The sequence below is a fragment of the Chiloscyllium plagiosum genome, unplaced genomic scaffold (assembly GCF_037043375.1).
Source record: "Chiloscyllium plagiosum isolate Xiang-an unplaced genomic scaffold, Cpla_swu_hap1 HiC_scaffold_8, whole genome shotgun sequence".
NCBI lineage: Eukaryota > Metazoa > Chordata > Chondrichthyes > Orectolobiformes > Hemiscylliidae > Chiloscyllium > Chiloscyllium plagiosum.
The window spans coordinates 39199836-39217116 of record NW_028270146.1 but is presented as its reverse complement, the minus strand read 5'-3'; the positions used below and the strand labels follow the sequence as shown (position 1 = coordinate 39217116).

General features: G+C 38.3%; 1 protein-coding gene across 6 annotated transcripts in view; it reads left to right on the top strand.

Moving 5' to 3' along the window:
* Positions 1–17281, top strand: part of LOC122553482 (spermatogenesis-associated protein 7-like) — a 90801-nt gene that overhangs the window by 58089 nt on the left and 15431 nt on the right. For all 6 annotated transcript variants that reach the window (XR_015757876.1, XM_087989724.1, XM_087989723.1 and 3 more), the window contains 4 exons: positions 7285–7345; positions 8608–8711; positions 14006–14059; positions 14777–14854. Coding sequence is in view for 5 of the 6 variants with exons in the window: in XM_087989724.1 (XP_087845850.1) it covers positions 7285–7345; positions 8608–8711; positions 14006–14059; positions 14777–14854 (297 nt within the window). In the remaining variant the exon portion in view is untranslated. The remainder of the gene's footprint in view (positions 1–7284; positions 7346–8607; positions 8712–14005; positions 14060–14776; positions 14855–17281) is intronic.

The window sequence follows — 17281 nt, the reverse complement described above, 5'->3', positions numbered from 1 at the left end:
GTTTAAACTTGGAGGAAAACAATCTATCCCGTCAAGAAGCCGCATTTGTGCAAACACTTGTAGATCATCAAGAATTCCTAAGGTTTTGTACCGAGATACCTTTTGTCCCTAAGATGCTGCCAAAAGTGGCAACTTTGTAAACTTTTCATTGTCCTCATGTGAGTGCGTGTGACAATAAACCTAATTCTAATGCTGAATGCCTGGTATCCATGGAGTTGATTTTAATGAGACACTCATTTGTCCCTTACATTTTGAGCCATGATATGATGTGCATGGTGCATTGGGCGGGAGTTGGGTGGTGGTGGTGGGGGGGGTGATAACTGCTGAGATTCTAAAGTGGGAAATCAGATCTAGCAGCTGGCATGGCTTTTGTATTGAGATTATGAATGTTTTTGTACAGATCGGTTTCTTAGAACTGCAGATTTTGGGAGAGAAGCTTCAGGTTCTGCAGGGGTAACTCTGTTAACTGCCCGATTGCTTTACAGCGGACCACTCGCTATTTTAAGATGTCACACTTTTTCTCTCTCTTTCTCATCTTCTCTCCACCTGAAAAGGTGTTTGTTATTCCAGATTGGTTGAGGATGGAGTCTCTTTTTATCTAGAAATCATTAAATCATTCTTAGCTGACATTATGTTGTTAAAACTTAAGTCATTTTCCATATGTCATTAGCATCTTGGAGACAGTTCATTTCCCACCTGGGATTTGTAGCATTTGTTCTTGTCAATGCACAATTTAAATTCTCATAATAAGTCATTAATGAATTTCATTAAGTCATGTTCAAGAGTTTTATTTATATGTCTGGATATGTCTCTCTGCAACTTATAAAGTTGGCATTGGTAAAGGTCAGGTGACTTTAGCAGCCTTTTTTAACTTCTTGGCCAGTTACAAAAAAAAATGGTATTGTGTAAGTCTTTTCCTGCAGGTTACCATTTGGATTACAGCACTTTATTTTCTGTGCAAGTTGCAATGACGTTATTAGAAATTGTGACCTCCGTCATCAGATACAGATTGCCAACTTCTTCATGTCAAAGGCAATGAGTCCCAAGCTGTACACAAAAGTAAAGACCAAAATGGATACAGATTCTTCTAAACCCTTAATGTGACCTGTACTTTTCAGACAGACCCTCCAGTGCACCAAGCATTGTTATCGGCTTCTCCCACTTTTCAGGCTTCTTTGGATCTCAGCCTGTGAGGGCCTGGTCTGACTCCTTTACAAAACGAACTTAGTCCTCAGCAATGACCTGAACTAAGTCAATGGTACTCCTGCCATGGTGTGGTTGCTGCCCACTTGAACCCATGATTAGATTCCCTACAGTGTGGAAACAGGCCTTTCAGCCCGACAAGTCCACACTGACCATCCAAAGAGTAACCCACCCAGACCCATTTCCCTCTGACTAACGCACCTAACACTCTGGGCAATTTAGCATGGCCGATCTACCTGACCTGTGGGAGGAAACCAGAGCATCCGGAGGAAACCCATGCAGACACTGGGCGAATGTGTGAACTCCACATAGACAGTCTGCCTGAGGCTGGAATCGAACCTGGGTCCCTGGTGCTGTGAGGCAGCAGTGCTAACCACTGAGCCACCATGCCGCCATTGTAAACTCTTTCTGATCTAGCTGGTAAGTTATGCATTGTCCCAGTTTCTAAATTGGTTGCTACTTATACAATCCATTATTTTTGCTGTCCTCACTCTCCGAATTGGGGAGCACAAGGTGGCTGTTGCTTATTTTGCTCTTATTCCAAGTATGTGTAGTGGATTTTTTTGTTCCTGAGAGCTTATAATGATAAAGCTAGAAGTTGAAGGTTGAAACCTATAGGAGGCCATAACTCGTGAGAGCATGTGAAGCATGGGAACAAATGTAGCTTTGTGGATTAGAATCAGAAATAATTGTGCATCTGTAAGAAACCTGAAGGAACCATGTATCTTGATTACTCTAGTTCTGCCTTAGCCTCTGGGTTTTCCACTTCCCTTCTGATCATACTTCTTCAATGAAAGTGTAGTGTGCCTGACCTCTACAGTTTGGTCCTGATGCTAACTAGCCCTGAAAGAAAATATAAAGATTAAATATTTTTCTTCTCTTCATTTTTGGACTGTGGACTAGAAAATGGAGATGCTGCTTTAAACCAAGGAAACTGTACAAAAAGATGGCTTTAGTTTTAAAAGTCATGTTTCTTGGAGCACATGGTGAGCTGTATATAATGTTGCTTCTTTCTGGAACTGAGAGAGCAAATGCAAACAAAACAGAGCCAATCGATTCTGAACTAGGAAACAATTGCTTGACAACAACATTTTGATTGGCATCTCCCCAGGTAACCATGGCATGTGTGAGGCCAGTGCAGCAGAAATACCTTGCCTGCAAAGAGAAAGCTCTCTTTGTGTGTCTGTTTCCTCAGTGGAAGTATAAAAAAAGTCTCCAGTAACATTCAACTGTTGCCTATTTCTTTATAAATTCCCTTGTTGAAAGGTTAAAAATCACACGATGCCAGTTTATAGTCCAACAGATTTATTTGAAAACACAAGGTTTGGAGCTTTGCTCCTTCTTCAGACTCGCACCTAAAGAAAGAGCGAAGTTCCCAAAGCTTGTGTTTTCAAATAAACCTGTTGGACTGTAACCTGGTGTCGTGTCATTTTTGACCTTGCCCAATCCAGGGAGATTAACAGGATAAATGTTGACACGTTTCAATTCATGGGGGAATCTCAAATTAAGAAACATAGTTTTACATAAGTGTCCCTTTATTCTGTAACTAAGATGCAAAGGAATTTTTTCTCCTAGATGGTCGTGAATGTCTGGTATTGTCTACCCCAGAGAGTAGTTGAGGTTGGATCACTGAAAGTATTTAGAGGAGGTAGATAAATTTTTTTAAATATTGGGGAATTGAGATCTTTGAAGAGCTGGCAAAATTGAGAAGTTGAGGCCTTGGGCGGATCAGCCATGATCGTATTGAATAGCTACCCCTGTTCCTTATTCTTATGGTCTTAATGTCCTTGGCTTTCTTTGTGTGTGTCAGTTTGTAAAGGGAGAATTTAAGAAGAGGTAAAGTTTAAGCTGTAGAATTATAAATTCGCAATTTGTATTTCTTTTCTGCCATTGGGTAAAGACAATTTGTTCATAATAAGTGGGGATGTTTGTTAGCTCAATTGGCAGGATAGCTGGTTTGCAATGCAAAGTGAGACCAACAGCATGGGTTCATTTTCCAAACCGGCTGAGGTTACCATGAAGGACCTTCTTTCTCAGTCTCTACCCTAGCCTGAGCAAGGTGACCCTCAGATTAAACCACTTCCGGTCATCTTTCTAATGAGAGAGCAGCCTATGGTCTGTAGAACTACAGTAAATTTACCTTTACTTAACAAATAGTTACTTTGTGGTCAAATACAAAAACCTGATGAGTATTTACTTTTAACCGAGTTTGTCAGTCAGGTAAATGGCGTCTTTGGATATTTTGAATAAATCTTTTCAGATTGCTGATGGCTCTGGAAGTGGTGTGACTTGATTTTCAGCACACTAAACCAATGAGTTGTGACAGAAGAAAGTTGATCATGTGCATACTTTTCTGTGCGCTTGTGCGAGAGAGAGACATACCACACATGGGTGGCACGGTGGCCCAGTGGTTAGCACTGCTGCCTCACAGCGCCAGAGACCCGGGTTCAATTCCCGCCTCAGGCAACTGTCTGTGTGGAGTTTGCACGTTCTCCCCGTGTCTGCGTGGGTTTCCTCCGGGTGCTCCGGTTTCCTCCCACAGTCAAAGATGTGCAGGTCAGGTGAATTGGCCATGCTAAATTGCCCCTAGTGTTAGGTAAGGGGTAAATGTAGGGGTATGGGTGGGTTGTGCTTCGGTGGGGCGGTGTGGACTTGTTGGGCCGAAGGGCCTGTTTCCACTCTGTAATTAATCTAATCTAATCTAACATGACATGCACCTTGGGTGTGAATGTTGCCTGTGAATAATAAAATATTGTAAGTTGTCTGTATGTCAGTGTATAATGAAATGGTGGAAGAGGTGCTTTGAGGTTTTAGAAACGAATACTTTTGATCAGCTTGTTTGGGCAATCTCCATGAACCCGAACCTTCTGACTCCGTTATTGAGAAGTTGCTTGGTACTAATCTTTGTCCTTTTCCCTGTAACTCTGCACATTGTTTCTATTTAAGTAATCATCCAGTGCCCTCTTGAATAACTTAGTTGAACCAGGCTTCACCAAGCTTCCAGAAAACATGTCCCAGACCCTAATCACTCACTGTATAAAATAGTTTTTTTCTCACCTTGCATTTGCTTCTTTTGCAAACACTTTAAAACTGTGTTCCCTGACTATCTACTCTATCCAGCCTCTTCATGATTTTGAAAATCTGTATCAGATGTCCTGTTGGCCTTCTTCATATCAACAGCCTTGCCCGCATCAATCCTCTCTGTTACCTCTTTAAAAAACTTCAAGTTAGTTAGACACAAATTTCCCTTAGCAAATCTATTCTGACACTACCGGATCAACTCAGATTTTTCTGTGTGACTATTAATTCTATGTCAAATAATTGTCTCTGGAAGTATCTCCACCACTAAAGTTAAATTGACTGGTCTATAGTTGATGGGCCTCTCTGTACAACTTTTTTTTAATGAACAAGGGCGTAATGTTTGCAAATCTCCAATCTCCCAGCATTGCCCCAAATTCAGGGAAGAGTAAAGATTATAGCCAGTGTCTCTGCAATGTTTGTTCACTTTCTTCAATATCCATGGATGCATCTCACCCAGTCTTGATGCCTTATTAAGTTTACATATCAACAGCTTATTCGGTATCTCCTTTTCAAATTTAAACCGTTCAAGTGACTGAGTTTTCTCCCCTGTCACCAAGGTCTGGGCTGAATCTGCCTTGTTAGCAAAGATAGCAAACTACTAATTTAACATCTCATCATGCCTCGTGCTCCAATATGTAAATTCCTGTTTTGGTTCCTAATTAGCCATTTTCTTCCTTTTAACACACCTATACTATTGCTATGCTTTTAGAGGACTTTGAAATTTCCTTTTTTGCTATGGATTGGTCACATACTGCTGTAGAAAGTTTTCCTGAATGCAGTTTAGGAACACTTCTCCCTCATTGCCTTTCACACTACGATTATCGTAGTCTTATACGGATAAATAATATTTCCATTATTATTATTCTATGATGTTAACACCTTGCTCTAACTTCCTTGTAGATTTACTGCACTATATCCTCCCCACAAGCTGCTGATCTGTAGATTACACCTGGCAATGTAACTGCACTTTCCTTATTCCTTAGCTCTAGGTAACCAATTCTGTCCTTGATCCCTTGTGAATATGCTCTTTTTTCCTGTATTGCACTGTTCTCCTTACCTGAAATTGTCACTCCTCATTTTTTTGGTTCCTGTCTATTTTGTCTGAACAAGTTAGCAGGAATATTTAACATGCAGACTTGCCTTTCCTTAAGCCAGGTCTCTATTATCACCATACATCATAATTCCACAAGACAATCTGTGCATGTACCTCCCTAATTGTATTAATAAGACTGTGTGCAGTCATATACATGCAGTAAAACACTGATTTGGGATGCTTTAATTACTCCAACTCGAAATAAGTACTCCTTACTCCAACTCATCCTATTAACTTGTTGTTGTCTATTTTAGTGCTATGTATCTCTCCCAGCACTTTGCACACCCAGATCACAATGTCCCATGAATCTAAAGCCCACCATCCCCGCCCCCCCAAGCATCTTACCAGTCCCGTATTATTTTCCTATTTCTGTAGTCACTTGCAAGAGGCACTGGGAATAATCTGAAAATTACTATTTTAGAGGTCACCTTTTCTAATTTCTCTACCTGGTTTTCTAAATTCCAATTTCAGGATTACATTATCTTTCTAACCTCTGTCATTAGTATCAAAATGGAGCGTAACCTCTGGCCATTTGATCTCCTGCAGAAGAATGCCATGCAGCCATCTATGGTATCTTAATCCTAGAATCAGGGAGGCAACAAGATATTGTGGAGTCTCTTTGATGGCTGCAGAAAAAACCTGCCCAGTCCTGTAACTAAAGAATCCCCTATCAGTAATGTCCCTCCACACTTTTCTGCTCCCGCCCCTATACAACTGGAATACTGGTGATGCCATGGAGTTGGCTGTTTCTGCACTTCTCCAAGGATCCATCACCCTCATCAATATCTGGAATGGAAAACTGGTTAGTGAGTTGGAGCTCTGGGGACTTCTGTACTACCTTTCTAGTTCTCTTGGACTGCCTGGCAGTCATATCTACTGCTTTCCCCTAACTTGCAGTATGACCACCTCTCTGAACATGCTATCCATGTAATTCTCTGCTTCGTGGATGTGCCGGTGACTGTAACTAGTGCTTGACCTTTGAAAACTGAAGCTCAACCTTGTGCAGCTAGTGATTCTTGCTGCAAATAGACTCTTCTGGATCATGAGAAGCATCCAGGCCTCCCCAAATGCCACAGGATGAGCATTCCACTTGGCCAACTTGTTCTGCCATGCCTTGACCTTACATATTTGAGAGAATCACTTTATCTTTCATTATTCTGAATTGGTTGAACACATTTTATCCTATTTCTTGTGCAGTTAACTAAATAAACTGGAGATTAGTTAAAGGAGTAATTTTTCACCATCATTCACAAATCAACTCAATCTCCTGTGCCTATAGATTCTTTCTTTCCCTGTATTAGCTTAGAAATTTACATTTTTCAAAATTACTAACGTTGAAACACAGTCCCAACAGCAACTGCTCAATCAACTCATGAATTCATTATATTGGAATTTTTAGACATTTATTTCCAAACTTAGCTGTATATCCCAGAATGCATGCTCTCTTTTAGGTTTGACTGTTCTCATCCCTGTAAGGTATTAGCATATCACCCATCTCGCCAAAATAACCCCTTTTAGTTTCCTGCCTAAATGCTTTTGTTGAACTTTGCTGAAATTACCAATTAGAAATGATCTTGAAGTATCCTAGAGTTTAAAATATAAGATTATGCCTGCAGGTAATCTGAAGCAAGTCTGTTAGACATAGCTTCAGTTTGAAACATGTCAGTTAGTGACAATAATTTTAAGATCTTAATTTCAAAGATCAACTGAAGAGTTTTAATTCATTCTGTAAAACTATTGTGCACATTTTATATAATCTATAAAATTGTAGAAATTATTAATATTTTATAAGTGTGGATTAAGGACCATTCTCTTCCTTTTCTTAGAAACAATACTGAAATGCTATCATGTTCTTCAAGCAGTTGAATTAAAACTATAGTTCATAAAGATATATTCATGATTTATAGCTCTCGAGATGCACCTTCACTGAAGAACAAGAAGGATCCTTCACAGTTTACTTCATCACAGGTTAGGTGATAATTCACTTCTACTGTAGGCAATCTTAAATGATATACTAAACGAATAATCTTTGTATTGTGGTAATGAAAGAGACTGAATATTCTTTACACAAAGTATAATTCATATTCTATGATAAAATTAATGTTCTTCATATGACCAAATGCTTTTAAAATTTTTAGTTTTAGAAATTACAATGTAAATTAATGTGTATAAGTTTTGGAATGTGACGTGTGATTGCTGAAGCTGAAGCACTTGGGATCGCATTCAGACATAAATTCAGGATAGATAATCCTTCGTGATCACTTCTTGTGGTCCCTTTATCATCACAGATTGCAATTTTGATGAACCTCATGTAACACCAAAGAAACAGCTGCATACACAGGTTACAACAAAGGGTGTGAGTTCCAACAGTACCATGGCTTTATTGCTGAAGAATCTAGAAGTATTCATGATTTTAGTCAAGTCATTTCCATACAGGTGCAACATGAAGTTTACCCAATCATTTCCAGTGGTTTAATATTGCTGAATTTCCTATCAAATCTTGCCACTACTAGTATGTTAGCCACTGAGAATCCTGGAACCAATGGTTCATTTCCTGATATCCATAAACCTTACCACCACCTCCATGAGAGAAGTCAAGCGCGTGGTGAAATATTGTTCTCTTTCCTGGATGGGTGCAGGCACAACAATGTTCAAGAAGCTAGACTTTATTCAGAGCAAAGTAGTTTCACTGATTTGGAACTCATCCATCAGTTTACCTATAGATTTCTTCCACCACTAGCCCCTATGTGTCAACTATGTACAGAATACACTACAGCAACTCACCTAGATTTTTTTAAACTCTTTTTAAACCTGCAATTTCCATAACCTGAAGGACACTGGCAAAAAGTTCATGAAAACACCATCAGTCCCAAGTTTCCCCTCAAATGCCCCCCTGACTCGGAAATATATAGCCATTACTTAATTCTCATTAGGTTTCTCTATTTATCTTCATCTCATGCACAGTGATAGCTGGAGAAGAAGGCTCAATATCATTTTTCAAACTAGGGATGTTTTTTAAAGCTATTGGCCTTCCAAATGTTGCCGCTATCTACAGAATGAGTATTTTAAAAATGATAATCATTGTAAATTTTAATATTGATGTATGTTAGTTGTAAATTCATCGAGTTCTGGTCAATTAGAATAGTATGGTGACATTTTAAATATCATGTATATTCAGTAGAACGATAAGGTGTATAAAGTTTTTCTGGTCGGCTGTTTATAATAAACAGATTCGCTCTGATGATAAAGAGGACAGGGATGTTTTATCTCTCAATTCCCATTGCAAAGAGCTACAAGAAAGTTTTGAACACCCTTATGATTACTGTGTAGAAAGGTATGTATACAAATAAAAGTCTAAATGTCTTGTACATATTTTGTTCTTCTCTGATACTTTCCTGTTGTTATGGCTAGACTGTCATATTTGCCGTTTTTGATTTCTTTCTCTTTCCCTTTAGTTCTCCATTTCTGTTTCAGTTATCTCTCTAACTTTCTAGTCTTCAAAATAAATGTCATTATTAGTACCACTCACCAAATGTTTGACTAAAGCAGATCCTGATGAAGGGCTTTTGCCCGAAACGTAGATTTTCCTGCTCCTCGGATGCTGCCTGACCTGCTGTGCTTTTCCAGCACCACACTCTTGACTCTAATTTCCAGCAGTACTCACTTTCGCATAAAGCAGATCTTTTCCCTAGAGTTCACATAACAGTGTTTTGGGTCATTGATTATGTATTAATTTTTCTGTCCAAAAATAATCCATTCATAAAGTTATGTTTTTGTTTCCCTTTTCTCAATCTAACAAACATCCAAGATGTCCAGAATCATAGCTGGCAAATGTGGTTACTGAGAGCACATGCAAATGATTGGACAAATTATAGTAATGTTTAACCATATCATTAAAAATCTAACCATCATCAAATGCTTTCAACAGCACAAAATAAAAATTCTACATTTTAGATTCCTTGGGGTGTTCTGAGACTGAGCTTATGGCCTAAAGAGATGGCAGAATTCTCTGAGCACTACTTTCATAATGTGTAGGTGACATGCATGTGCTATTGGCTTAGGTGGCAATGTAAGAGTTGTTACCTGTAAATCCTAATTCTCTAGATGGATAAGGACCCTAGCTGAAAGCTCTTCATCCTTCTTCCTATGCTAGCATTTATCATCATCTTTGACTCCAGTGCACAATTTCCCTGTTCATGCCATATTTCAAATAAGGTTCCAATCATAGTACCCATGACTGGTAGCAAGTTGTATAAACAAATAAATTTGGAGCAGGATTAGGTGATTCATCCCTTTGACCTACTCTACAATTCAATGACTTCATAACTGAGCTAATTTAACTTAAATACACATTCTTGCCAAGCCTGATAATCTTTCAATCCCTCGCTTAACCACAATACTGTTAATGTTCAGACCTGGCTATATCACAATTGAAAAAAGAAACATCACCATAAGTGATTAAATTTGTCAATAATGCTAGAAATTGTAAAGTCTTCATTTTCTTGAGAATTAACTACCCTAATTTGATATCAGATGCTAAAAAATCCAAGCTATCACTAGGTTTATTCTATTGACCACCCAGTCAGCAAAGAGGTGGAGTGGAGTGCGGGCTGGGGAGTTTGATCAATTAAAAGGTAATGAAAGTATATGAAACGCCTATTATTTTAATGGAATATTTTAATCAACCCAAGATAAACTGGGAAAATCTAAATGGTTTAGTGTCAGTGTTACTGAATATAAAGCATAACTATTTCTTTGCGTAGTATCTCTTGCAGCTTTCTTATTGCAATATGCATTTTTTAAAGACTCAGAAAACATGCAGGTTCTGGAAATCAGAGTTGTGCTGAGTGAATAATGATATTAAAGTAATAAAGTTATAAAAATAATTTTGGAATCAAGAACATCCAAAACCAGGACCCAATACCTGAAAGGATTAAATTTAATAGAATGAGGCAACCAATAAAGTAACTAAATTGAGGAAGGTTGATCAATATTATGTTAGCTTAATACAACTGCAGTACATTTAAAGGTATATTGTTGAACATGTGCGATAAATGTATGTGCAAGAGCTCAATTAAACCAACATTCCATGTGCATCAATAACAAGTTGAAAATTAGGCAAAGCAAAAGTCTAACCTGTACAAATATTGCCAGAAGAAAGGGAAATCATTCACTGGAATGTGCAAAACTGCAAGAATATACTAACAGGATGATCAGAAGAACAGGAGAATTTAGACAAGAAAATGGAAGTTGGTATTGAGTAGAACAGTAAAAACAATTAAGAGCAGAAGAAAAATGCAATCAGCAAAGATGTGACATTAGTACAAAGTTGTATACAACTTTTAACTTATCAGTGATTAACAACTTCATAACTATCTGTAGATAACAACAAAAAATAGTCTCACGTGGAGGTCTATTTGCAACTGTTATGGACGAAGTCAACCACCCCCCCCCCTCCCCCCCTAAAAAACATGTCCAGGAGAGAGCCTAAACTCTAACTTTTTCTTAATTTAAAGACAAGTGCCAGGCTTTGCATTCCGAATGCAATTCAATTGGTCAAGCTACTAGGGTTGGAGCAAAACACACTTTATTCATATACTGTAGTTAAAATATAGACAAAATAAAAGAAGAGAATTAACTTAACTGTAAAACTCTATCGAAATACTTAAAATTATAAACTAATCATTAACTGTTCCAACATAGTAACATTTCATAGGTACAGCCTTGGCAAAGGCAAAGTCAATAAAATAGATTGTCTCATATGTAATTCTAGATTTAGGAAGAGAACCACAGCTTTTAGCTGTAACAGTGGGAGGAAAGAAAGCTTCTACATCCAGCTTCAAGACTCAAGCAACTGCTGCTGAATGCTATCCTGGTTTTATGGGAGTTTGATCCCACCCATTCAGGCCACTTCTATTCTTCCAACTTTTTGAAAAAAGCCCAAGCCTCATGAGCTATTTATTTTATTGGCTTGGAACAAGACGCTTGGTACCTCTGAGTCAATCACACTTCATTTTAAAAATTAGGACAAAACACACCCCTTAAAGCCATAGCTTTGTCACAATCATAATCATGGACTGCCAACTTTCTGAAGCAAACAGTACATGGGCAGTTACCATGTGAATTAATAGAAATCACTCGGTGTACGTACAAAGAACGAGACATGCTTTAATATGGGAAGTAATCAGTCATTGTGTCCATCATCTCAAGGTTTCTTTAGCTATGTTGAATTTCATCTACACATTTAATTTTCTTGTTAATATTCTTTTGAAGATAAGACCTTTTCATACATAAATGCATAGTTCCTCACAGATAGGAATTACAGCCTGCCTACTGTGTAGAAACACATGCCTTGGCCCGGCTGGTATATTTATATTTCAGTCAAGCTTTCTCGAATTTTAATGTCACAATGAATCTACTGATTATTTTGTTAGGAATTTAAAATATTGCTAAAACTAGTGATTATATTTACAAGAACATACATTGACTGAGGTTTGGCAATGACAGTAACAAATTGATAAATAGAGCTATGTTAGTTACAAACCACCATTTCCAAATAAAAGGTTAAGGCACATTAATTTCCATCTGCCAATGAAATACCTCTTCTATTATTTGGTTTCATATCCAAATTAATTATTTATCTTCTACTTATTTTATTAAATAGCTCTAGTAATATGGAAGATCCGTCTAACACCCTTGTTCTAAAATGGAGCTTGACAAAAAAACAGGAATCTGTAGGCCAGTTAGCCTAACATCTGACATTGGCAAAAAGATAGAATCTATTATAAAGACTATTATAGCAGATTGGTTAGAAATGCAAAATATGATGGAGCAGGATTAGAATGGCTTCAGGAAGGGGAAGTCATGCCTGACAAATTTATTACAGTTCTTTGAGGAGGTAACAAACTGAATAGATAAAGAGAACCAATAAATGTAATTCATTTGGATTCCAAAACACATTTGATAAGGTACTTCACATAAATCTACTTAGTAAAATAAGAGCCCCTTGTGTTGGAGGTGGTATATTAGCATGGATAAAGGATTAGCTAATTAATAGGAGACAGAGAGTTGAGGTAAAGATGGCATTTTCAGGATGATAACCTGGAACTAATGCCACAGGTATCATTACTGAGGAAATAATTATTTACAGTACTTATTAATGGTTTGAATGGCAGAGTAAATGTATTATCGCCAAGTTTGCAGATATACCAAGATATACATGGGAAGAGAGATAGTGAGAATGATGAAAGCTCTACAGAGGGATAGAGACAGGTCAAGTGAATGATCAAAACTTGGTAGGTGGGATATAATGTGGGAAAATGTGTGGTCATGCATTTTGGCAGAAAAGTAGAAAAGTTGAATATTATTTAAGCATGGAAAGACTGCAGAAAACTGCGGCACAGGGGGATTTAAAGGTTCTTGTACATTAATTATAAAAAGCTTGCATCCAAGTTCAAAGTAATAGAGAAGGCAAATGGAGTGTTAACCTTTATTTCATAGGGAAAAGTCTTGATAAACTGTATCAAGCATTATTCATGTCATACCTGGAATACTGTAAAAAGTTTGGTCCCCTTGTCTCAGGAAAGATATACTAATATTGGAGGTAGTCCAGAGAAGATTGACTAGATTGATTCCTGGTATGGAGGGATTTTCTTAGGGGAGATTGAGTAGGCTGAAGTTGTACTCATTAGATTTTAGAAGCATGAGAGGAGACCTTATTGAAGGAAATGGAATTCTTAGGGAGTATGACAGCGTAAATATGGAGAGGTTATTTCCCCTTGAGGGAGTGTCTAAGTCCAGATGGCAGAGTAAGGGGTTGCCCACTTAAGACAGAGATGAAGATAATTTTTTCTCTCAGAGGGGGAGTCTGTGGAATTCATTACCACATAGGGCTGTCAAGACTGGATCATTAAGTACATTTATTCAATTCTGAAATGGACTGATTTTTAATCGGTATGCAAATCGAGCATTATAGGGAAAAGATAGGAAAATGGAGTTGTGGATTATTAGATCAGCCATAATCTCATTGAATTTGAGGGGCTAAATGTCTATATTTATGATAAGTCTTATGGTTTTTTTGATTAAATCTTGAATTACATGGCTCATAAACCTCTGGCAATAATTATAAAAACAAATCTCAGTTTTCTGATGCAGTTGGAAATATTTCCAAGTAGTGGTCACTAAATTGTGTTAGCTTACACGTATGCAAAGGCAAAAGTTGCAGGATTTTTTTTTAGTATTGTGTAGAGAACTCCAGTGTTTGGGTTTAACTTATGTGCAATGATAATTTGATGTGCAGGAACACCATAGAAAAAAATGTCATTTCTATTCCGCATGATCGAAAGGATTGTTTCTAGGAATGCAGTGAAGTACAATGGTAGATATTACTGCTTGAGTGAAAGTATACATCTGCAATATTAAGTCTTTAAACTTGTAAGAGTGGGTTTTCAAAATAAACATGAGTTACATGAGAACTGATGGTGATGGAATGAAGAAATTTCACAAGTAGCTACAACTCAAGATATTTCAAGAAGCGTAATCAAATTTTGCTTGTTGCTTGGTTGACTTTGACATCCATTGTTTACATTGTAACCCCTATGATCGTCTATTCAAACCAATTATTTTCAGATTATCTTCTTCAAATAAAATCAAGTCATCAATTATGCAGAAAGTTAAGGCTGAGTAAGTACTGTACTTTATTTCATTATGGTTGTTATTAATGGCAAAGTTATTCAAACTGAGAACTCTCAGAATTCTTGAAGTCATCTGATTTTCTGTCTGTCATAGTCAGAGTTCTGTTTTTCTTTCATATTTGTTGTTCTTGCTATGTATGCTGCATTAATTACATTGTTTTCCTTTGGGTTGTTGACACTACTTTTGGGGATGTAAAACTGTGCTAATTTTCTAGCAAACCGTGGGCGGCACGGTAGCACAGTGGTTAGCACTGCTGCCTCACAGCGCCAGAGACCCAGGTTCAATTCCTGCCTCAGGCGACTGACTGTGTGGAGTTTGCACATTCTCCCTGTGTCTGCGCGGGTTTCCTCCCACAGTCCAAAAATGTGCAAGTTAGGTGAATTGGCCATGCTAAATTGCCCGTAGTGTTAGGTGAAGGGGTAAATGTAGGGGAATGGGTCTGGGTGGGTTGCGCTTCGGCAGGTTGGTGTGGACTTGTTGGTCCACACTGTAAGTAATCTAATCTAACATTTTATAGGTAATATTCAGAGCGAAATATACTAAAAATAATAATGTTTGATCTCAGTATCTAGCCCCTTAATTTGAAATCTCTCAAAATCTTGTAAGTTGGAGTGATAAATAATTAACTGGTTCCTCTAGTCTTCCAAAACTGTCACACTAGATTGTACTTACAGGTTACTTACTGCCATATGCATTTCCCTGCAGAGAAGAGGAATTGAAGTATCTTGAGTTCATCTCTGATATTACCAGTGAAATATTGACTCGAGGATTATTTTCGAACAGGTAAATCTATCATAATTTAGCTAGCCTGTAGGTTCACTCTCTATCAAAAGCACTGTAGGTTCAAATAATTTTAAAGGTAAATGTAGGTAGTTTCAAATTGATAGAGTCACTAAGTTGAAAGTTATTTTGAAATGATTTGCATTTATTTAGATGCTCCATTTGATCTCTGAAAAAAAGAAATAAGATGCATCATAGAATTTGGGCTTCATTGGTTGGGCCATCATTGACTACCCATCCCTTGTTGTCCTTGAGTTGAGCCACCCTCTTGAAAACTGCTATTTATTCAATGCAGGTATGTCCACATTGCTGTTAGGTAGGGAGTTCCAGGATTTTAACCCAGTAACACTGAAGTACACATGATATATTTCTATCAGGATGATGGGTGATTTGAAGAGGAATTTCTGAGGAGTGTTCCCATTTACCTGCTGTCCTAGTGCTTCTAGATGGCAGTGGTCAGGGGTTTGGAAGGTGCTATCTAAGGAGCCTAAGTGAGTTGTGTGATGCATCTTGTAGATAGTAGACTCTGCTGCTTCTTTGTGTTGATGATGTAGGGAATGAATGTTTGTGGGTGTGGTGTTTATCAAACTGGCAGCTTTGTCATAGATGATGTAAAGCTTCTTGAGTGTTGTTGGAGCTGCACTCATCCATGTGAGTATTCCATCACACTCCTGACTTGTGCCTTGTAGATGGTCGACAGGCTTTTTGGAGTCAGGAGGTGAGTTACTTGCCACAGTATTCCTAGTTTCTGACCTGCTCTGAAAGCTACTGTGTTTATACTGCAAATCCAGTTGAATTTCTAGTCAATGGTAATCCCCAGGACGTTGATAGTCAAGATGCTTGGCACCATTTATGATAAAGCAGCCCACTTGATAGGCACCACATCCTTAAGCCTCCACTCCGTAGTAGCAATGTGTACTAACCACAAGATGCACTTTAGAAATTCACCAAAGATCCTTCGACAACTCTATCATGACCATTTCCATTTAGAAGGACAAAGGCAGCAGATACAAGGAAACACAACCACCTGCAACATGCCCTCCAAGTCACTCACCATCTTGACCTAGAAGTATATCGCTATTCCTTCTCTGTTGCTTGGTCAAAATCTAGAATTCCCTCCCTGAGGGCATTGTGGGTCAACCTACAGCTTGGGGACTGTAGCAATTCAAGAAAGCCACTCAATACTACCTTCTCAAGGGCAGTTGGGGATGGGCAATAAATGACCAGGCAACGACATCCACATCCCACAAGTGAATTTTTTTTTTTAAAAAGTTGTCAGGGCTTAGCCTTTACAGTGTGCAGTGCATTTAGCATTTGATATCATGCAGTGATGCTGGGATCCTCAGGAGGAGAGCAAGTTGGATCATCCACTCAGCACTACTGGCTGAAGATTGTTGCAGCTGCTTCAGCCTGATCTTTTGCACTTCTGCTGGGCTCCCCGTCATCAAGCATGGCAATATTTGTGGAGCCTCCTTCTCCAGTAAGTTGTTTAATTGTCAACCGCCACTTACAACTGGATGTGGAATGATTGCATAGCTTAGATCTGATCCTATGATATGGAATCATTTAGCCCTATATATCAGTTGTTGTTTATGCTTTTATGTATGCATGTAGTCCTGAGTTGTAGCATCACCAGACTGATTCCTCATTATTAAGAATGGTTGGTGCTGCTTCAGGATTCTTCATTAAATAAATGTTGATCTCCTGGCTTGATGGTAAAGGTAGAATGGGGCAAATTCCAGGCCATGAGGTTACAGATTGTACTGAAGTATAAAAATGCTGCTGCTGATGGTCCACAGCTTGTCATGGATGACCAGTCTTGAGTTACGAGATCTGTTCACAATATATCCCATTTAGCTCGGTTAGCTCGATGGTTTGTTTGCGATACAGAGTGGTACCAACAGCTTGAGTTCGATTCCAGTACCAGCTGAGGTTAACATGAACCTGTCCCCTTGTCTGAGGCATGGTAACCCTCAGGTTAAACCACCACCATTGTCTCTCTAGTGAGAGAGCAGCCCTATGCATTTTACCTTTAGCTTTGTACCACAGCACAATGGAGGGTATCATCAATGTGATGATGGGGCTTCAGCAGATAGGTTGGTGAAGGTAAGGGCAAGTATATTTTCCCCTCTTGTTTATTCATTCACCACATGCCACAGGTCCAGTCTAACAGCTTATTTTTAATTTATTCTACTATTGAACGTAGATATTGGTGGCAAAGCCAACATTTATTACCCAACCCTAATTGTTCTTGAATTTGATGGCTTGCTAGGCAGTCAACAGTCAATCACATCAATGTGGATATAGAGTTACATATAGGCCAAACCAGGTAAAAAGAGGACATTTTCATTCTGTAAAGGGCATTAGTGAATAGACTGACTTTTACAACAATTGATGATATAGTCACTATTACTGATACTAGCTTATAAT